We start from the raw sequence: 18,278 nt of genomic DNA on the forward strand, positions 1-18,278 counted from the left end.
CCTGCCACAAGACAGGGGGGATGGGGGGATGGGGGTGGGAGGGATATTATCCATGGTGGTGGAAAATGGGCACTGGTGGAGGGATGGGTATCTGATCATTGTATAATTGAAACCAAAGCACAAAAAATTGTAAATCTACAATTGTAAAAAAAAATAAAATAAAGGGAAAAAAATTAAAAAAAAAAAGTTCCTAAGCACTTCTGGAAGTGTCCCCACAGCACTCCCCCATCCCCCACCCTCTGCCCCCTCTGTCAAAATAAATAAATCCTGGAGCACATGGGAGATAACTCAAAAGGCCTGGAGTACATGCTTTGAGGGTTCACTCTGCAGCACCACATCCCTAAGTACCATCAGGAGTTACCCCAAAAAACCAAGCCAGTAGCACCTAGCACTATCGGGTGTGATCACAAATGACAAACAATTAAAAAAAACAGGAGTTTTCGTGGTGAAGTGATAGTACTGGGTAAGGTGCTCACCTTGCATGTGGTTATTTATCCCATCGTCCCATAAGGTCCCCTGGCATCCCATGCGGCCTCCTGAGCACTGCCAGGAGTGATTTCTGGGTGCAGACCCAAGAGTAACACCCGAGTAGCACTGGATGTGCCCCCCAAAAAATAATTCTGGAATTTGGGGGCCAGGGACATAGCTAAAAGGGTCAGATCATATGCTCTTCATGCAGAAGCCCTAGGTTCAATCCCACATATTCCCCAGGCACCACCTGGAGTAGCCTCATAGCATAATACCACAAAGGGCGTGCCCCTGCAACACAAGGCAAAACAACCCCCAGAGTTTTAAGGATTTAAAATATAAGTAAAATATGCCACCAACACTGGGCTCTTAGAAGCCCCCACAGACATAGAAAAAGGGAATTTAATGTGATAGATAACTAGAGAGGAGAGTCCGTTCTCTAAGAAGAAACTGTCAGTGTGTGGGATGAGGAAAGAGGGAAGGGACATCATCCTTGCTTTAAGCTCTCTGAGGGCTAGAGAGATAGTTCAGTGGGTAAGGCGCTTGCCTTGTACACAGTTGACCATGTTCAATCCCAAGCACCATATACAGTGCCCTGAGCACCTCCAGGAGTGATTCCTGAGTGTAGAGCCAAAGTCAGGAGTAACCCAAGTATGGCCTGGCATGGCCCCCCGCACAAACAAAACAAAAGAAATTCTCTCTCTCTCTCTCCACATATATAAAGTTCATTATGACTTAGTTTTATGACTTCTTTAAAAGATGCACCAACATGAATAATTGCTTTTAAAACATTGAATTAAACAACACATTTTGAAGTCCCTTGCATAAAATTGCTTTCAGAGCAATTTTATCATCCAATGACAACAATTTCCATTACCTACTTTTTTAAGTTTTGTTTTTTAATTATTTACCCAATAACCAACTGATAGGGGTTAATATCAAAGATATAAAAGGCACCGATAGAGCTTTACAAGAAAAAAATTTCAACCTAATCAAAAAATGGGGAGAAAAAAATGAACAGAAACCTCTTCAAAGAAGAAATATAAATGGCCAAAAGGCATAAAAAAAAAATGCTCTACATCACTAATCATTAGGGAGATGCAAATCAAAACAACAATGAGATACCATCCCACGCCACAGAGACTGGCACATATCAAAAGGAACAAGAACAACCAGTGCTGGCATGGATGTGGGGAGAAAGGGACACTCATTTACTGTTGGTGGGAATGCCAATTGGTCCAGCCTTTTTGGAAAACAATATGGACATTCCTCAAAAAAACTAGAAACTGGGTTTCTATAAGACCCAGCAATCCCACTCTGGGAATATATCTTGGGAGTTCAAAAACACATAGCAGAAATGTCTTCTGCACTTCTATGTTCATTGCACCACTATTCACAATAGCCAGAATCTGGAAACAACCCGATTGCCTGGGAATAGATGACTGGATAAAGAAACTAAACTTCTAGATAACAGAATACTCTGCAGCCACCAGGAAAAACATAGTCATACAATTTGCTTATAAATGATGGACATGGAAAGTATCATGCTGAGTGAAAGAATCAGAAGGAGAGGGACAGACATAAAATAATTGTACTGATTTGTGGAATATAAAAAAAAACATAGTATGAGTATACTATACAAGAATAGTAGGAACAAGGGCTAGGAGGACTGGACCATAGTTGAAAGCTTGCTACAAGTCTGTGGGAATGGCAAGAGTGGTTAGCATCGAGAAAGGACCACTATGACAATGATCACTCTGGACAAGAACTGAGTGTTGAAAGTAGGTAAAGGGACAAACATGATAATCTGATCTGGGGGAGGGGGTAGCAGGGAAACTGGGGACATTGTTGGTGAGAAATGTACACTGGTGAATAGACAGGTGTTGGAACACTGTATGACTGAAACCCAATCATGAACAACTTTGCAACTGTGTATCTCATGGTGATTCAATAAAAAGTAATAATAACTTTTTACATTTTTTAATTTTATTTTTTTAGGCCACACTGGTAGTGCTCCAGACTTACTCCTGGCTCAGCATTAAAGGATCACTCCTGGAGGTGCTCATGGGATGACATGGGGTGGACTAGTATCCATCAGTTCTACCATCTCTTCAGCCCCCATTTACAGCTTCTTAAATAGCTCATGTCCTGAGGAATCAGACAATCTTGGGTCACTAGCAGGCAATCTTCAGCAGCTGAGGTGACTTCTATACACTTCTGTATCATAACTATGAGTTTAATAGTTGCTGAAGTAAATGATCACTTAGCACAAGGCCTGGTAATAATATCTGACATAGGCTATTTCCAACCTATCCAGCTAGGGCTGGAGCAATAGCACAGTGGGTAGGGTGTTTGCCTTACACATGGCCGACCTGACTGACCCGGGTTTGATTCCTCCGCCCCTCTCGGAGAGCCTGACAAGCTACCAAGAGTATCTCCCTCGCATGGCAAAGCCTAGCAAGCTACCAGTGACGTATTTGATATGCCAAACACAGTAACAAAAAGTCTCACAATGGAGATGTTACTGGGCCCACTCGAGTAAATCAATGAACAATGGGAGGACAGTGCTACAGTGCTACAGCTATCAACTTCAGGTACTTCAGTGCATGTAGTTGTATACGTGATCAGTCTTTAAATTGCTGAGAGCTAGTTGGTTAAAAATCATGACAGTACAGCATACACAGATGTTCAATAAGTAAAGCAACTTAGTTGATTGTAGATGTAACCACCCCATTGTAGGTGGGGGAAATTAAGAAAGAGTCCGTACCGAATTCATAAGGTACATGAAAGAAACATCGGCAAAACCCTCACAATGTTGAAGCTAAAGGTATCTTCAAAGATGAAACACCACTGACCAAGCAAGTGGAAGCAAAGATAAACAAATAGGGCTACATTAAACAAAAGGAGCTTCTGCACCTCAGAAGAAACAGTGACCAAGATACAAAGACATCCGCCCTCTCCTCTCTGGAAAGAAAGATGGCGGCTGCAGGGGAGCCTTGTGGACAGCAGGTATGAGCCGGGGGTGAGGGGGCGACTAAAACCTCATGGGAAGGGGGGCGTTCCGGCCCGTCCTTCATGCCCTACCGAGGTCACCAGTTGCCCCCCACGAGCAGCTCTCCAGCACGGCCATGACTCCAGAGCACAGAAACCAATCTCTTAATTATCTGACTCTCAGTAGAAATACTTCCAGGGTTAATAAGTAAAATAGCAGAAATCCAAAACCGCACGGCCGCGCGACATCACTTAATTCTTGAACCCAGCTGTAGAAAGCAAATCATTTCACGATGCTTTTTCAGCATATCTGATTGGGGGGGGAGGGAGGGGTAAACTCTAAATAATAATGGTGCAACTTTTATTGAAACAATGAAGCTAGTCAAAGTAGATAGAGTGTTAACTAGAATTCATCTGCCTCACAGGCATTGGGGGGGTGGGGGTGGGGTATATTGGGTTCTTCGTGGTGAAAAATAAGTATTGGTAAAGGGAAATGTGATTGATATTTGCATGACCGAGACCTAAACCTGAAAGCTTCGTAACTTTTCCCACAGCGATTCAATAAATAAATAAATAAATTATATATAAAAAAAAAAGATACAAAGACAGTCTTCAGAATGGGAAAGATGGTTCACCCAATACCCTTCTGATAAGGGGTTAATATCAAAGATAGCGGTTTTGTTTGTTTGTTTGTTTTTTGCTTTTTGGGGTCATACCCAGCAATGCTCAGGAATTACTCCTGGCAGTACTCAGGGGACCATATGGGATGCTGGGAATCGAACCCGAGTCAGCAGCACTGATACCACAGCAGGTAGGTCATTTGCCTTGCACGCGGCCGACCTGGATTTAATTCCCAGCATCCCATATGGTCTCCCGAGCACTGCCAGCAGTAATTCCTGAGTGCATGAGCCAGGGGTACACCAGGTAAGACCCAAAAAGAAGGAAAAAAAAGGAAAAAAAATCAAAGATATACAAAGCACTAGTTGAACTTTATAAGAAAAAAAACTCTAACCCCATCAGAAAATGGGAAGAAGAAATGAACAGAAACTTCCTTAAAGAAATTTGAATGGCCAAAAGGCACATAAAAAATGTTCTTCATCACTAATCATCAGGGAGATGCAAATCAAAACAACAATGAGATATCATTTCATACTACAGAGACTGGTACACATCCAAAAGAATAAGAACCGGTGCTGGTATGGATGTGGGGAGAAAGGGACTCTCCTTCAGTTGTTGGTGGGAACACTGACTGATAAAGCTTTTTTGTAAAACAATATGGAAATTCCTAAAAAAAACTAGAAATTGAACTCCCATTTGACCCAATAATACCACTTCTACGAATATACCCTGGATGCCCAAAAACACACAGCTGAAACACCATCTACACTCCTATCTTCACTGCAGCACTATTCACAATAGCCAAAATCTGAAACAACCTGGGGGCCCGAGAACAGATAAATGGATAAAGAAACTATGGCACATCTACACAATGGAATACTATGCACTGTTAGGAAAAACAAAGTCATGAAATTTGCCCATAAATGGATGGGCATGAAGCGTATCAAAGTGAGTGAAATGAGTCAGAAGTAAAAGGGGGGACATATATAGAATGACTGCATTCATTTGTGGTATATTTAAAAAAATAAATATACATATATATTTATATATTAGGTCTTCTTATATATATACATATATATGTATATTAGAAGACCAATATCCAGGGCCAAGGAAAACAGGGGCTAGGAGAACTAGTCAATTACTGAAATCTACCACAAGTGTGGAGGGGAACAGGGCAGGAAAGATAAGAGAAAGGACTGGTATGAAAATAACAGTTGAAAATGATCATGCTGGACAAGAACTGAGTATTAAAATTAGGTAAAGAAAAAAAAAAGAAAAAGAAAGAGTTCATAAACGAAGTGGGATTTAAATTAAGCACTATACCAAGCAAGGGGAGAGGATCCCAGATGGGAAGAATAAAATCAAAGGGTGAGTGTGGGAATGAATATCTGGTCCTGGGGAGTATTCAGCAGGCCCACCTACATAAAGTGGAGGGGGTCTCTGAAAGTAGAGACATCAGAGGGAGAAACCAGCGCAATGTAACAGGTCTCGAAGATCCTGAGTCAGACAATGAAAAACCTTTTAAAATTTTTGGAGGGTGACATGAAAAGCAGAGTTTGGGTAACATAGGTCTGGGTCACAATATATAGAGTGAGGAGTTGGAAAAGACTAACCAGAATACATCCATCGTTCAAGAGCCATCAAACAATGGCGGAGAAATGCTGAGAAAGTGAAAACTAATCAGCAAATCCATAGGAATACTCTTACAAAGGTGAAGATATATGAGAAAGTGGAAATTTTAACAAGATCAGTTTCCTGAGAAGGCAGATTAAATGGGCTCTGGTGTAGGCAGCGAGATGAGCAGGGCCTGGAAAGAAGTTCAGAGTGAGATTGAGGGAAGATGAAGTTTAAGCTTGATGATCCCCATCTATACAGTCAGTATAGATGGGGTAAATGTTAAACACTGGACTGTTCTAAATGCCCCACAACTGGAGGCAGGGAAGTGGCTTAGCAGGAAAGCATTTGCTTTGCATGTGAGGTCCTGACTTTGATTTCAAGCACTGCACCAAACAGTAAATGAATTTTAAAAACCTCAAACTTGGCAAACAATCAATTTTTGAGCCAGGGTTGAAGTTCAATGGTAGGGCTACCTGCCTTGCCTCTGCAAGGTTCTGGCTTGGTTCACTGGTACCATAGAAGATGAAGAAGAAAAGAACAAGTGCTCCAGGGGCCTGGAGCGATAGTACAGCAGGTAGGATATTTGCCTTGCATGTGGCCGACCCAATATTCAATCGTTGGCATCCTATATGGTCCCCCAAGCACTATCAGGAGTGATTCCTGAGTGCAGAGCCAGAATTAACCCCTGAGCATCACCGGGTGTGACCCAAAAAGCCTAAATTAATTATTTTTTTTTTTTTTAAAAAAGGAACAAGTGCTCTGAAAACATAACTCTAGGGGCTGGAGCGATAGAACAGCGGATAGGGCATTTGCCTTGCATGCGGTCGACCTGGGTTCAATTCCCAGCATCCCATATGGTCCCCCAAGCACAGCCAGGAGTAATTCCTGAGTTCATGAGCCAGGAGTAACCCCTGTGCATCGCCAAGTGTGACCCAAAAAGCCAAAAAAAAAAAAAACCCTAACTCTAATCCTCAAAACAATTCGATAAAATAAGCAGAATTATCTTTCTGGATTCATGCAACCTTTATTTCCACAATTAATCCATAATTCCAAAGTGCACTCCTTACTTTCCTACCTGTTTTCCCTCCCTACTTAAAGCCAGTATTTGCAATCTTTTCCACTATCCCTGAAACCCTGATATCCTTCGCACCTTTCATTCTCAAGAGGCGATCCAATCCTCTTGTTCACTGACTGTAGAGATGGGGATCATCAAGCTTAAACTTCCTCTTCCCTCAATCTCACTCTGAACTTGTTTTCAGGATCTGCTCATCTCGCTGCCTACACCAGAGCCCATTTAATCTGCCTTCTCAGGAAACTGACCTTGTTAAAATTTCCACTTTTCTTATATATCTTCACCTTTGTAAGAGTTAGGGCTGGAGCGATAGCACAACGGTAGGGCATTTGCCTTGCACGCAGCCAACATGGCCGACCCGAGTTCGATTCCTCGCCCCTCTCGGAGAGCCCGGCAAGCTACCGAGAGTATCTCGCCCGCACGGCAGAGCCTGGCAAGCTACCCATGATGTATTCGATATGCCAAAAACAGTAACAACAAAGTCGCCAATGGAGACGTTACTGGGCCCGCTCGAGCAAATCGATGATCAACGGGAGGGCCTTTACTTTTACTTTACTTTGTAAGAATATTCCTATGGATTTGCTGATTTCTACTCATGTGTTGATTTGATCAGTTCCTTCCATCTTGGGAAAGGAAGGGGGGAAAAACAAAGGGGCAGAGAAAGAACAAAAGAAATCCCACATTCCTCTTTATGTACCTCTTTTTTCTCTCTCTTCTTTCAGGCCAAGCGCTCATTAACAGCTAAATTCATTCTTCCCACTTACTCATCCTGCACCTACTTTATTTAGTCTTCCTTCCCCAAGAACTCCACAAGAACTGCTCTCGTACAATATCCCTGCAGAAAGTCTCTTTGGCCTACTTAGCAGGACTGAACACAGATCATCACCCCTTCCCTTCTCCTTGATGTGCAGGGTGCAACACTCCTGATTTCTGTTCCTCTGACTACTCCTTCTCAATCTGTTTTGATATTCCCTCTAACTCTGGGAGACACTGGGCCCCAGTTGAGAGGGAGCACACTGGAATCATCTTGGAGCTGGCAATAACCAACAAGTAAAATTGGGGAGTGGGGGGGGGTCGTCAATTTCTGAAAGAAGTTGATTAGTTAATTGGGGATGGGGAAGACAGTGATTATATTTCCCTTTGAAAAGTGGGCAATAGGCCTCATAAATCTGGGAAGCTCTGCTTTAACCCAAACTTCAACTCTTATCATTCCTCACTCACTAAGTACAGGTAAAACTCATCCATGCCACAAGTGCCAATGTTATTTTTCATCTGACTACTCCCAAATGTATGACGTACAATTCCGATCTCTAGACATGTACTTCCAACCATACATGCTATATCTCCACTGAGATGTTTCATAAACACTTCAAAATCAACAAGTTCAAAACGAACTTACCATTTCTGCCAGAGAGGCTCCTTCCTACTCCCATTTGAATAATAAGAACTTTACTCCCTAAGCTGCTCTTCATTAAAATCCTAAAAATCTTTTTCTTTCCATTCCCACTCCCCACATTCAACAAGCTACTAAGGGTGCTTCCTAGATGCCTCTGAACTCAATCCATTTCTCCTCACACAGGGTCCAAGTAGCTAAGTCACCACTATCTCCCTTACCACTCCAAGAGACCCCTTAATTCATCTCCCCACACCTGCTCTTCCCCTCCCATGTCCCTATGCCCCTCACTGGCACAGATGGCATTAAAAGGCACAAATGATATGTGATTCTGTAGACTTATCTACCAGACCAAAGCTTTAAAATAAATCTTATGGGACTGGAGATAGTATAGAGAATATACAGACAGTATAAACTAGCACATACTAGTATAGTACATCTAGCTTGCCTGGAATGTGCCCAGCCTGGGTTCGATTCTTGGCACCACACAGTCCCCAACCATTAAGGGTGCAGTCCTGGAGGCCCCCAAGCCCTACTGAGGTGGTCCCAGTACCCCCCTGATACTGCAAGGCCGGAGCAGCACACAATCCTCAGGCCCTTGTACTGAACCAAAGGCTCAGTTAGCTGCAAACTCACTCAGTAAGGCACCCAGAACTCTTGAGCACTGCTTAGGAGCCCCCCTAAATGAAATATATAGATAAATAAGTCTATGTAAAAAGATAATTCCTAATCATCAGGAAGATATATATAAAAACCATGATGAGCTATCACTTCACACCTATCAGAATAATTGATATCCTGGGGACCAGAGTGATAGTACAGCATGTAGGGTGTTTGCCTTGCATGTAACCAACCCGGGTTTGATCCTTGGCATCCCATAAGATCTCCCGAGGACTGCCAGAAGTAATTCCTAAGTAGAGCCAGGAATGGCCCCTAAGCACCATCATGTATAACCCAAAAAGCAAAAAAAAAAAAAAAAAAGAATAATTAATATCCAAGGCAAAAAAAACAAAGGTTAATGTGGATGTGAAGAAAGGGAACATTTGTGCACTGTTAGTGAAAGTATAAATTGGAAAAAACTATGAAGAACAACATAAAATGTCTTCAATATTTTTTTAAAAGAACTACATATGCAACAATTTAACTTCTGGATCTCCAAAGAAAATAAATGTTGGGATGGTAGGGAGCCACAGTCTAAGGTACTCAGGTGTTACCTGTAGCAGTACTTGAAGGCCAAGTGCTGTGCTGGGGAGCCAAGCAGAGCCAGTCACAAGAAAGATTAGAATGTACCTTACCCCTGGAACTAACCTTCCAGCTCCAAAAATTCCAAAAATATTTTTAAGTAGCTTTCAGGAGCAGAGATAAAGCTCAATGGGCTGATCATGCACTCAGCCCCAGGTTCAATCCCAGGCACACCATGATTTCCCCTGCCCAAGCACAGAACTGAGAAGTCTCTGAGTACCATGGGGTGTGACCCAATTTTTAAAAATAATTAAATAATAAAATAACTTTTAAATCTGTTTAGGAATTGGGCCGGAGAGATAGTATAGCAGGTAATACATTTGCCTTGCATATGGCCAACCAGGTTCAATCTCAGCATCATATATGGTCTCCCTGAACCACCAGGAGTGATAGTATTAGGCTGTCTTAAAGCAAGACTCAATTTTTTTTTTTTTTTTTTTTTTTGCTTTTTGGGTGACACCCAGCGATGCTCAGGGGTTATTCTTGGCTCTGCACTCAGGAATTACTCCTGGCAGTGCTGGGGCACCATATGGGATGCTGGGAATTGAACCCAGTTGGCCGCGTGCAAAGCAAGCGCCCTACACGCTGTGCTATCGCTCCAGCCAAGACTCAATCATTTACAAGTTTCTATTTTGTGAAATCATCTATGATTTGTCACATCTTCATGAGACTACTTGTCCCCTCCATACAAGCGGAACTTCACTGTTCCCCCACACAATGCATACCTCCTGCTTCCTCTCTCAGGCACACAAAGCCTAACCCTTGTGACTCCCCAACCATGACACTAATTCTTTCCTGTTCTCAGCCCCCCTGAGGCTCCTATGTGTCCTTTTCTTTATTCTATGCTAAAGCCCTCAGGCAGAAGACCCAAAAAAGCTCTGGGTAAAGCCCTTCCCATGCATGCAGTCAACCCCAGTTCAAATCCTGGCCCTGCATATACCCCTTCTGAGCACCATCCAGTGTGGCCCAAGAATTCTAAGAAATTCTCAGGGAGCCAAGAAAGAAGAAAGAAGGGCAAATTGACATGTCTTCAAATTCTCATTCACTGAAAAGTTCTACCACGTGCCAGTTTCCTAAGAGTGCCTTCTATGCTCATATGCCAGGTGCACCCACTGGCACCTGGAACCTGCCCAGAGCAGATGTAGACTCCTGGCAGGCTATGTCCACACGGTCTTCACGAAGAGGCACTGGCCACACCGTATCTTTTAACCCCTTTACATAAGGCCACCTCAGGAAGTGGTCTTTCTCCCTTTTATAGAGTAGAAAGATCATCAACCCGAGGTCACACTGCGAGAGAGGGGTGAATCGGAGATGCTCTCTTGCTCTCTTCCAAACACCAATGTAAGAGCTCCGGGTTGGGAGCGAACTCCTCCAAGTGAACCCTGGAAGAAGCTGCTGCAGACCAGTGGGGCCCGGCTGGAAGGGGTTGTTTAAGGAGATGAAGGAAAAATTAAGAGTCTCAGGAGCCCCCAAGAAAACTGACTCGTCATACCTAGCTGCAAATCTGTACCAAGAGGGAGCCACCAAGAGGGAGCCGGCTCAACAGCACTCACGGCAGCAGGTACCCAAATCCCTGAAACTACAAAGTCGCTTCCTTTCCTGGTGGCCTAAACTCTAACCCAGTTTCCTTACAAAGGGGAAACTGACATCCTCACCCCCCACGCCATCACACGGCATCACACACTCACACACACACACACACACACACACACCCTAGTATAGCCATCATTACAAGCCTCCTCCTTTCCAGACACACACACACACACACACACACACACACACACACACACCCTAGTATAGCCATCATTAGAAAGCCTTCTCCTTTCTCCTCCTTTTCCGACCCGACCCTCACGCTTGAGGTAAGGTCAGGGGGAGGGTGGGGGGAGGTGTTGTACATCTCTACCCACCCTCACAGTTCGGCTGATGTTGTCCATCTTGCTGGTGACCTGTTGGAAGAGGGGATAGCAGGTCTGACAGACGCGCACCGGCCGGGCGCTGCGCACCAGGCACCCGGTCAGCTCGGCGCTGCTGTTGGCAAAGTCCAGCAGCAGCTCCCGGCACTCGGGGTCCAGGTCCGGCAGATCGGTGGGCAGCGACAGCGGCCCCGGCCTGCCACCCTGCAACAGGGTGAGGGACAAGTCCTGCACCTCCAGGAACTGCTGCTCCGACAGGAGGTCGTGGCGGACCCAGCTGGGGCTGCTGCCCGAGGAAAGCGCGCTCGGGATCAGATCCGACCACAGCAGCGGCAGCAGCAGCAGCAGCAGGGGCGGCGGCGGCGGCAGCGGTGACCCCCTCCGCCGCGCGCCGGTCAGGTCCGTACCCATCGCGGGGCACCCACCCCGCCCCAACCCGCCAAGAACGCTTCCCCGTCGGCCAACGGCCGCGGCTTCCGGCTTCCGCGGGCGCAGGCCCGGAGCGGAGTCACGAGGGACGTGCGTCACGGCCCCGCCTCCTGCGCGCAGCACCCCGCTCCATTGGCTGCCGGGAATCCCCCGCCTCTCTCTCTAACCCCCCCCCCAACCCCGCCTACCCGCGCGCATGCGGGAACGCGCACGCGCCGGCGACTAGGCGCTCCTGCTTGGAGTCCGCGGGCTGGTGCGGGGCCACACGAGAACGGAGGTGGCCCCGGTCTGTGGGCCACCAAGCTGGGGCCAGCCCAGTGCTGCAACTGCAAATGTCCCGACTTTGAACAGTGAAATCTTACTGCGTCTGACCCTTGATTACCCATCGCCAGGGTGAATTCCTGCGTTCTAGAAGTCTTTGGACTTTTCAGCATCTCTTAAAAAAAAAAAAAAGGAAAAAGGCTGCTGGCGTGAGAAGGAAGGATATGCGAGTTCCCCCAGAGAGTCTGTTTGCTGGGCTCCTTTTTTGCAGGTTTTCTTAATTTAGTATGTGCAAAACTGATTTTTATTCGTCCTGTTTGGAAACACTGCAGTTGTTAGTGGCCAGCGGCTTCCAAACTTAAAATCCCCCTCGAACCCCTCTACATCAGCGCCTTCACTTTAGGGTGAAGGAAAATTTCATATTAGTCTAGTGAGACCGAGGAACTGAAGGTTTTCTTCTCACAGGACCCTCTGCGGTGCCAAGGATAGAACCTTAGTCTCGCCTGTGATTCAGTCCTCTGAATTGTCTGCCTGGCCCCAAGAGCTGACTTGGATTTTATTTCATATAATAGCCCCCACAGACTAGGGGTGCTGTGTTGGAAAGTGAGCATCTAAATTCTTCCTCTCTGTAGCCTAGTTCTAAGGTAGGAATAGTCGTCTATTTGCTAGTGATAGACGAAGTTTCCAGAATGCAGGACGTTTGGTGCAAAATCCTGGAAAAGCCTGGGCAAACTGCCCCATTCCAGACTCCCATTCAATTTCTGTCCTATCCAAGGCCATCACGGAAGAGTTCTCATTCCATCACTGAACCGTAAAAAGAACTTCCGACCATGATCTGGGAAAGTTGCTGATAAGTATCTGACCAAGAAAATTTCTTTCCTGGCTGTAAAAATTTTATTCAACCAGGAAAGAATATACATATATACACAAAGCTTTTAATGACAAAATTTCAAGCATTCAATATTCCCACTCCAAACCCACCATCAGTGTCAGCATCACTAGCCCAGCTACTCAAGTTTCCTTTCCTCTCCCCATCAGCTTTGCTTTATTTTCTCTTGCTTTCATTTTTCAGGTTGTAAATTACAAAGTCTTTACACTGTTTCAGCATAAGGGCAGAATTTACCTTTCTGAGGTTTCTTGGAGTTACTTTTTACTCAATCTGGTCATTGTCTTTTGTTACTAGTTGTGTTAGTAATGGTTACTTTTGTTTCATTTCCCCTGCCTCCAAGAAAGTAAATTGGTAGGATATTTTATTTGTATAACAATAAAAGTATTTCCAAAAGTGTCTATGAATCGTCTTATTTTTCTGAAATGCCCCCTAATTTTAGATCTCTCTGTGTATGGAAATTACTTTTCTTTTGGTTCGGGGGAGTTTTGTTTTTAGGTTTTGAGCCCCCAGGGATACACAGGGCTTACTCCTGGCTTTATGCTCAGGGGTTATTTTGGCAATGCTAGGGGATCATATGTGATGCTGGGATTCAAACAGGGATTGGTCCAAAGCAAAGCAAGTGTTTTGTACCCTATACTATCTCTCACCAGCCCTTGTAATTTTTTTAATAGAGTTGTGAGAGGAAATGTAGAGCCACTCCTCATGATGATCACCAGGACTGACCACTGATGATCTGTGGACAGTTGGGTACTTGGGCACTGCTGAGAGCCACCAGGTCACACCCACTGTGCTGAATGATACCATTTGTTACATGTGACCAAATTCAAAGGTCTCACAAATGGTAAGTACACTTGAGCTATCTCCTTGACCCTTGACTTACTATTCATAAGAGGGTTTTTTCTTTTGTTTTGATTTTGGTTTGGCAAAATCAGCTGTGTTCAGGGCTTACTCCTGGATCTTCACTCAGGAATCATTCCTGATGGGGGTCAGGGGACATATGGGGTCCTGAGGATCTAACTCTGGCTAACCTCATGTAAGGCAAGCACCCATTAAGAGGTTGTTGGTTTTTTTAAGGCACCGTTGTGTGTATTATTAAACCTCTAAAGGAATTAAGGGTGGTAGAAACATTACTAATGCACAACCTCCCTCTTTCTGCAAGTCCACTTCCTGGAATTTACCTTTAAAAATAGACTAATCTTGTGTAGACAAGACTCTTAACTATAAACGGTGTTTTGTTGGTTTTTCATTTTGTTTTGTTTTCCTGGGTCACCCACCCAGTGATTCTCAGGAGTTACTCCTTGCTCTGTGCTCAGGAATTACTCCTGGTAGGCTTGGAGGACCATATGAGATGCTAAGATTGAATCCAGGTTGATCATATGTAAGGCAAGCGCCCTCTCACTGTACTATCACTCTGTCACCCAATATAATAATACTTTTAATAGTAAAAGAATTACCTGGTGACTCTGTTTTCTGTCATTCTTGGTGGCACCAACAAAAAAGATGTGCAACCCCAGTAAACAACACAGCTTAAAAAGATGCATGAGTGTACAAACCAGGAAGTGTGACCCTGACAAATACATGTGCAAGCAGCATAACTACAGGAGCATAGGTAAGCTCTACAATCTGGGATGTGTGACCCCAGAGAGCACTACAACTAGCTTTGTGGGAGAATCACAGCTTAAAGATAAAAGAGTCAGGTTTTTATGGTGAGAAAAGGGAGTTACAAATGTTAAATTATTTATATTTTGATTTACTGAAGAGAGAGTACTTGTATGCAGCCAACCCTAGTTTGAATCCCTGGCATCAGATATGATCCCCTGAGAACCACCAGAAGAGACCTGTGAATATAGATCCAGGAGTAAGCATTGAGCACGATTGGATGTAGCCCCAAAACCCAAAGAAGGAAAAAAATTAAATGGAAAAAGCAGAACAAACTGTTTTGTGTTAAATTTGTGTTAGTGCTACTTATTTGTCTTGAAAGTCATACAGAAACATAAATGTACACTTGTGTACACTTGTATTTGTGTGTGTATTTTTCCTGGTTTTGTTCACTGAGAAGACCTAATAGCAGAGGCAACCAAATAATGAGTACACACAGTGCCCAGACCTTGACATCTAAATATTGTTCTTTGATTAAAAAGAATCCCAGGAACCTTGAGAAAAATAATTGGTTCTACCAACAAGGCAAGAAAAGCAAATGTTCAGCCTGCGATCATTTTACTATGCTAGAAAGTAAAGAAGCACTCAAAGAATAATAGGGATATGATAGGACCATGTAAAATCCTGTCTGAATAGACTCCCATTGGCTAACTCTGGAACAATGTGGGCATCATGAGAGTGGTGGCTAGTAAGTGATAACTCAAATAAAATTGAAAAATTATAATTTAAATTTTGCCTAGTTATCTCTTAAAAGTACCGGTGTGGTAATGTGAGGCCCAAGAGCAGGTTCCTCAGGAGCCATAAAAACCTGCAGTTAATATTAAGTCTCAACTAGGCCTCAGTTTCTGTTTCCCCGGAGCAGGACTTGCAGTTTCTGGTAGACTACCAGTTGAGTAATGTGTCTAGATAAGGAATTGGGCAGTTGGGTCTGGCTGGTTATGGAGGGTCACCGTACCCTCCTTAGAAAATGTTGCTAACCATTGCCTAATTGCTGACCACATTGTAATAGGGCCAATGCTAAAAATAGATCAGTATAAAAATTGCTTCCTAACTCTGAACCCTATATAAACTGCTTGTGATTTGGACTCCACTGTGTTGGATGAGACTTGGACCCTAGCTTGGGCTAGCGCTGGCTTGGGCTAGTAATAAAGGTCCTTTGCTTTTGCATTATCATGTGTGGAATGGATCTCTCCACAATTGAGGATCTGAAACTTGGGCACAACAGTGTGACCACTGATGGCCCCACTGGGCATCTGTCAGACTGTGCCTGAGTCCACTAGATCTACACAGTATGGGAACTGGTACCCACCACCTGAGTTCTCAGGGAATCATAGACTCTAGAATGAGGAATTGCTTTTTGTAGGAAAAGGAAAATTCGTTCTGACCACTGCTTAGATTTTTGCTTCCATCACAGAAAATAGTCTCATAAAGAATAATAAAATAGTTTTATTATGAGAGAGAGAGTGAGTGAGTGAGAAGAGAGAGAGAGAGAGAGAGAGAGAGAGAGAGAGAGAGAGAGAGAGTTCACACACGGGGGGGCGGGGAGAGGAGGGAGTGAGGGAGAGAGGCAGGGAAAGAGAGAGAGAGATGATTGTTCAAGAGACAATTCAGGCATCTCCAGAGGTAAAAGAGCTGAGAGTACACATATCAAGCTGAGATGCAGCCAAATAACCACCAAGATAAAGAATTTACCTGTTTTCCACATGAGAAAATGCTCTACATCATTAATCATCAGGGAGATGCAGATCAAAACCACAATGAGATACCATCTCACACCTCAGAGACTGGCCCACATCAAAAAGAACAAAAGCAACCGATGCTGGCGTGGATGTGGCGAGAAAGGGACACTCCTTCACTGTTGGTGGGAATGTCCACTGGTTCAGCCCTTCTGGAAAACAGTATGGACGATTCTCAAAAAATTAGAAATTGAGCTCCCATTTGACCCAGCAATACCACTCCTGGGAATATATCCCAGAGAGGCAAAAATGTATAGTCGAAGTGACATCTGCACTTGTTTGTTCATTGCAGCCCTCTTTACAATAGCCAGAAACTGGAAGAAACCTGAATGCCCAAGAACAGATGACTGGTTAAAGAAACTTTGGTACATCTACACAATGGAGTACTATGTAGCTCTTAGAAAAGATGAAGTCATGAAATTTACATACAAGTGGTACAATATGGAAAGTATCATGCTAAGCGAAATGAGTCAGAAAGAGAGGGATAGACATAGAAAGATTGCATTCATCTGGGGGATATAAAGTAACAAAGTATAAGATTAATACCCAAGAATAGCTGAGATCAGCACCAGGAGGATTACTCCATAACTTAGAGGCCAGCCGGGTATCCTAGAGGAAAGGGCTATTCAGATAGAGAAGGGAGCACCAAATAAAGGATGTTTGGAGGATCCTCCCAGGAGGGGAGATGCATGTCGAAAGTAGACTATGGACTGAACATGTTTGCCACTCAATGCCTCTTTTGCAGACCACAACACCCAAAAGGAGAGAGAGAACACAGGGGATTGCCCTGCCACAGAGACGGGGGGATGGGGGGATGGGGGTGGGAGGGATATTATCCATGGTGGTGGAAAATGGGCACTGGTGGAGGGATGGGTATCTGATCATTGTATAATTGAAACCAAAGCACAAAAAATTGTAAATCTACAACTTTAAAAAAAATAAAATAAAATAAAGGGGAAAAAAAAATTAAAAAAAAAAAAAAAAAAAAAAAAAAAAAAGAAACATCCCGAATTTGGTGGTGGGATGGTATAATGGTAGTGGGATTGGTGTTTGAATATTAAATGTAACCAAATATTGTGAACTAACTTATAATATAAACAAAATTTAATTAAAAAAAAAAAAAAAAAAAAAAAAAAAAAAAGAATTTACCTGTTTTCCCATTAACTTAAATAAATGAACTAATGGAATTTTCATAAGGAATATTACTTTCATCGTTTAAAAATCATTCAAATACCAATTAGTTATTAAATAAGTGAGGGTATGAATGGACTTTTGGCAAAGAAGTCCATCAGACCCCATATTACCCAAATGATCAACATGAATATCATCAGAATAGAACAAATAGAAATTGTGTGCCACTTCAGAGAATTCAATTAGAAGAATACACCATCACTTCTACTATAGTCCCACCAAAGACTGTAACATGATTCTATTCTAAGACATAACCTGAGTCTAATCTGAGAAAACATCAAACAACTCATGTTAAGGATCATTCTATAAAGCATCTAACCTGCAGTCCTTCCAACAAGTATAAAAGTCAGGAAAAATTAAAGAACTGCACTTGACAAAGGCCAAGTGAAGAACTACACTGGGATAATGAGAAAAGTTCAAATGGGATCTGAGAACAAAATGACAGATACAAAACATAATTTTAAAAAAAATTTTCACCATTGTATGTTGATTACAGGAGAGAATGTGTTTGTAGAAAATACACAAGAAAGTATTTGGGGTGGTGGAACATCAGGTTGCAACATACTTTCAGATGGTTATGAGGAAAATAATTTGTACTGTGCTTGTATTTTTATAAAACTGTTCCAAACCTAAAAATATGTGTTGTAAAAGAAAATTAGGGTACAGTAATACATTAAAATTCTATTCATTTTAAATATTATATACTTGTAAAGAATAATTGCCAAGATAAATGGAAAAAGCAAGTGTAAGGATGGGTCTGGAGAGAGTACAGGAGATAAGGCAATTGCCTTACATGATG

At 43.3% G+C, this 18,278-nt stretch overlaps 1 protein-coding gene across 1 annotated transcript in view; it reads right to left on the minus strand.

The window, feature by feature from the left end:
* Positions 1-11,762, minus strand: part of OSTM1 (osteoclastogenesis associated transmembrane protein 1) — a 37,686-nt gene extending 25,924 nt beyond the window's left edge. Inside the window, exon 1 of the mRNA XM_056125226.1 lies at positions 11,309-11,762. Coding sequence (XP_055981201.1) covers positions 11,309-11,725 — 417 coding nt within the window. The 5' untranslated portion in view covers positions 11,726-11,762. The remainder of the gene's footprint in view (positions 1-11,308) is intronic.
* Positions 11,763-18,278: the final 6,516 nt, after the last annotated feature.

Source organism: Sorex fumeus, unplaced genomic scaffold (assembly GCF_029834395.1).
Source record: "Sorex fumeus unplaced genomic scaffold, SorFum_2.1 ptg000054l, whole genome shotgun sequence".
Classification (NCBI taxonomy): Eukaryota; Metazoa; Chordata; class Mammalia; order Eulipotyphla; family Soricidae; genus Sorex; species Sorex fumeus.